We start from the raw sequence: 5039 nt of genomic DNA, 5'->3' as shown, positions 1-5039 counted from the left end.
GTGGGGTGGGGGTTGGGGAGACATCAACTAGTAACAAATCTTTTATAAGGATTTAACATGTTCAAGTGCCTACAAAAAGGCATCACAAGGCACAGTGAGTGAATTTACACACAACTGAAAACAGCTCTGACAGGTGGTGAGAACGATATTGCTACAGAACAGAAGGAAAGCTACCTTTACTTCCATGAAGTTTAAGCTTTTAAAACAGCATTTGTTGCAGCAGGAACACCGTAAGGCCAGATAAATGGATTACACTACTCTAACTAAAAGAAGCTAGTTACAGGCAAGAAATCAGGCACTCTATTAGCAGAAAGAGAAAAAACTTCGAAAAAATTACCTGGCCAGGTAGTGAGATGAGCACTCTCTTACACTGCTCTTAGGAGTGTAAATGAGAAACCCTTCTTGGCAGCAAGATTGCAATATTTAAAGAATCTCAATTTTTTTTTTTCATCTTAAAGAATCTTTAAAAAGTTCATATCCACTGGTTCCATTTTTAGGAGTGTAATCTAAGAAAATAAATATATGAAGATTTATGTACAAGGATGTTCAATATATTGGTTATATTTTCCCAAACAATGAAAATAACCCAAATATTCAACAGGGAATTATAAAAATAAATTGTTCCGTCTACTTAGTGGAATGCTATGCAGTCAATTTTTAAAAAAATGTTTTCAATGGATATATAATGACATGCTCTAGCTTAACATTTAAAAAAAATATGCAGCAGCAAAAAAGATCAAAAAGAAACATTCAACTGTAAATAGTTGTACTATCTGGCAATAGGATTTTGAATGATTTCATTTGCTTCTTTATTCTTTCCTATGTTTTCCAAAATTTCTGCAATGAGTACATATTTTTAGAATTAGAAAAAATGTTTTGTTCTTTTTTTTTTTTAAAGGAAAATAACCCTTGGCTATAATAGGCTTATATAACTATTATAACTTCTCTATCTACACAAAGGAAAGAGTGTGTGGCCACTTACCCGCCCTGTGTCCACAGTGGGTTTCTGGTGGCTGAAATGCACATCTCAGGGACACCTGTATGTACACTAACTTATTTGTTATAAAATTTCACTGGATAGGTGACTTCTGATACACAGTACAGTCCAAGCAGAGCATCACAAAACACATCACTAAAGTATACTAAAATAAGGTTATTTACTTAAAAATGATACACTGGATGTAATCTATATATAGAACAAAGCAATTAATGGTAAACTTAATAAGGCACCTTTTAAACCAGATGCTGTACAAAATACATTTAGTGTGTTACATATCAAAGATGAATCTATATTTTTGGTGTTTTACAAATGCATAATAAAACTGCTTGTTTTTAACCTTCTTTCAGCGTATATGTACAACTTTCCTAGTTAAGCTATAATGATACTTTCATTTTATACAATATATACTACATTTTAGTTTTTAAATGGGCAAAGACAACAGTCACTAAAAGGGCTTAAATAATTCCATTGAAAGCATAGTACAGAGCACAAGGTAAAATTACAATATATTTAATCCTTGGCAAAAGCAGTATTCACATACCTTCCTTATAGAATGATTACACATAGCTTCATGTGATGCTGCCCTAGATTTAATCTGCTCTTTATGAATGTATCAGCTCTCTGCAGTTTTCACTGTGACTCTCATAATAGCACTGAGGCAAGAAGATGAACTGCTACACTGCTATTTTAACATCTGACCCAAGCAAATAATAAATATTACCACTTTTAAACAGTACAAGAGCTGCAACAATCTTTTAAAAAAAAATCAATTCGTATTTCTGTCTGCTGTTGAAATTATTTTAGATATTTAGAAACATTTCAAAACGTGTATGAAAAGAAAAATAAATAATTTAATTTATAAAATCTTGCCTGGAATAAATTATTCAATATCAAATTTGATCTTGGGCCAACTTAGAGATGCATGATTCTTTAAACATTGTATTGCATTTTTGTTCTAAACAGAAGCAAAGCATCTGGGGAAGAAAAGGTACTGAATAGAGCGAATAAATAAAAAATCTGGCACATTCTAGGAAAACATAATTTTCAAAAACTATAGGTCACTTTCTAAGCTCAAAAACACTCCTGAAATTGGAAAGGCAACACAAAATGTTGATTGAAATATCTTTTATGAAAACATTTCCAGAGAAACCAGATTTGAATTTTATGCTTCAGAAACTTGTCCAATAAGACAGCACAGGGAAAGTTTAGACTAGACACACTGAAGCCAATTCCTAGCATGCATGCCCTTAATTCTAAAGATATTGATATTTACCAGTATAAAGAGAACTCATAAGGAGAATTTTCTTTGAGGGAGGATTAACTTCTGTTATATTCAGGTAGTTTTGGTTTTTTGTTTGTTTTGATGTTTTAATTATTTAAAGGGATGACAGACAGAAGCTACACATTTTTAAGATGCTAAGTTGTAAGCAGGACCAAATAATGGCTTCCAGGGTTTTACAAATTATTATTTATGGTACTATGTAATACTTCCTCTTTTACTCTTTAAATATTTAAATATGAACTTAGAAATTTAAGAGTAAGAATAAAAGGAGAGAAAAAATAGATTTCATGCAACTTTTTTTCAACTTTAGGATTTCAAAAATGGAATCATTTGCTTTGTAAAGAACACGTAATATTAGAAAATATTTTTATTGAACAAGTTTCTTGGTATCACTTTTAATAGATCAATTTAATTAAAAAATCATTATAATGCTCTTGTACTTACATATTATCTGCAATTGTCTGCTTCCACATACTATTTTAACATTTCTAAGAATAGAGTTTGCCTTTCCTTACATTTTTTTATTATTAAGATGACAAATTATTTTCAAAATTTATAGTTTATCAAAAAAAATAAATCAAGGTTAACCTTACACTAAGTAGAGCTCATAAGTATTCTTAAATCACTTGGAAATTTAGATAAAAATACCTGTACTTCTCAGTACAGAGATGGGGAAAACATTCTCAAACAGGAAGTTATTGGGTACTATATATATCAATATATAAATTTACTTATCTTGATAAACACTTCAAGCTTTAGTTATGTAAGATGAAAATTATTAAACTTGGTCAAAACTGTTAAAGCAAGTCTCAAATTTGTGATTGATGTATAGACAAATATGTAAGCATTTCATCCTTAAACGTCAGTCACATTTTTGGCAATGGATGGATACATGCTCTGATTCCTCCCCTTTAAAGATTTTTTTAACTATGTTGCGATATAATCACATTTATTTTATGCTATATTCAAGAAAACTGTCTCACTTTATGCACCCATGAGTTGTTTGTTCAGAATAAGATATTAATATTTAAAAGGCATTACAGAAGTATAGTTAGTTTAAGTAGATCAGAATTACTCCTTGGGGAAACAAGGCATCCATAAATATGTAGCATTTTATTGAATAACAGCTATATGGTATAGATATAGGTACTGACTAGATATTGAACTTTTTGCCTGATTCTTCACTGTCTTCACAAACTTACGGAACAGAAATCATAAAACCAAAAATCTCAAATGATTTAAATGTCTAAAACAGTTGTTGATGAATGTATATTAACTCTGTGACAGAAATTTCTAATTGGAGGATCCTTTCATAAAGGAGAATTGAGATGATGGCATCTTAATGAAAGTCTATACCTATGGTTAGTTCTTGATATTTAAACAAAGTCCTAGACTTGATATACTACTTTGAATTAATTCTGAAAATTTACATGTAGTTCTTCTACTTTACAACGTTTTTTTTCTGAAGATCTTTTAATTTTTTTTCCCTTAAGGATGGGATATGAGGTACACATGAGCTGGTTTCTATAGTATGAATGTATGTACATATATAAAATATGGTTGTAAAGGAGCAGGTGTTTTGCAAGTAAAGCATATTACACGCAAAATATAAATAACTTCCCTTTTAAAAGTTACTGAGAATAAAGAATACAGAACATGGTTATAGGCACTTAAATTGCTATCAAATGCAGTACTTAGTATTCACTTCAATAAGAAGTGTTTTCTTTAGAAGGTTCATGGCATTGGAAGTTCCAACTTTGGATAGGATGCTTTTCATGACAAAAATAATAATTACAAAAAAAAAAAAAAGAGTTTGTGGTGGGAGGAAAACAGTCCAAATTTACATACACTTTAAACTCCTTTTGGCCTTTATATCAACTTTAATGTTAAAAAATAAAGTTGGTGGAGAAGCTAGCTCACTTGCAAGGTAAATGGCTTTTATGTGATTGGCAAATCTTGGTCAGATAATGCATTTTTAAAGCACAAAACCAACAGCCACCAATATCTTCCTGTGCATTCATAAATTATTTTCTTCTAATTCAAATGGCAGCAGAGGAATTCTGGTATGCATGTATGTACACAGACACACACACACACACACCCCATTATCAAGGCATGACAAACTACCATAAACTAAGCAGTATCCCAAACAGATCATGATCCATAGGCTGTTTACAAAGGTAGAATACAAATAGATTAAATTTTCTCAGGTAGAAGGTAAAAGTGTATATTTCTCCATCTCTGCTGAATTCATTTATCTTCTTAAGGCTTTCACAGAAAGCACCATTTTATGAACAGGTAATTCAGTACCCAGAGTTTGACTGGAGACATTAATCAGGATTGAAGTCTTGATGCAGTTCATAAAAACCCAATAAAAAAAAGGCATCAAAAACCACATTTATAATAAAGCTGTCCATATATAAAGAATGAAGTGTTAGAAGTTCCCAGCTTGTATTCTACAGAGTACTGAAAGGTTTAATATTAGCAGCCTGTGAAGGTGTAGTGAGGAAAGAGTCTGAGAACCAAGTTAACATCCTTATTCTATTCTAGTTCCACCCGTTCCTTGGGTGAAAACAGTTCTTGCAGTCTAGAATTTCTCCTCATGATTATTTGTCTGTCAAATCTTTACATCTTGAGATTCAACCATCTTGGCAAGTGTCTTCTTGATTCTCAGAGCTGTAAGTCTGGAGGCTGGATTGTGAGCCCAGCATTCTGACATTAGCTTCAAAACTGCTCGTAGACACTGAAAAGTAAAGA

At 31.5% G+C, this 5039-nt stretch overlaps 1 protein-coding gene across 4 annotated transcripts in view; it reads right to left on the bottom strand.

The window, feature by feature from the left end:
• Positions 1–1138: 1138 nt before the first annotated feature.
• BMPR1A (bone morphogenetic protein receptor type 1A) overlaps positions 1139–5039 on the bottom strand; it is a 140499-nt gene continuing 136598 nt past the window's right edge. For all 4 annotated transcript variants that reach the window (XM_022562470.3, XM_022562471.3, XM_089897792.1 and 1 more), the window contains one exon: positions 1139–5025. In XM_022562470.3, the coding sequence (XP_022418178.1) occupies positions 4900–5025 (126 nt within the window). In that variant the 3' untranslated portion in view covers positions 1139–4899. The remainder of the gene's footprint in view (positions 5026–5039) is intronic.

The sequence above is a fragment of the Delphinapterus leucas genome, chromosome 16 (assembly GCF_059928025.1).
Source record: "Delphinapterus leucas isolate spDelLeu-1000000601 "Yukka" chromosome 16, BTC_Dleu_Yukka2, whole genome shotgun sequence".
NCBI classification, from domain to species: Eukaryota; Metazoa; Chordata; class Mammalia; order Artiodactyla; family Monodontidae; genus Delphinapterus; species Delphinapterus leucas.
Note: the sequence above shows the minus strand (reverse complement) of the source record. Positions and strands in the feature narration are given on the sequence as shown.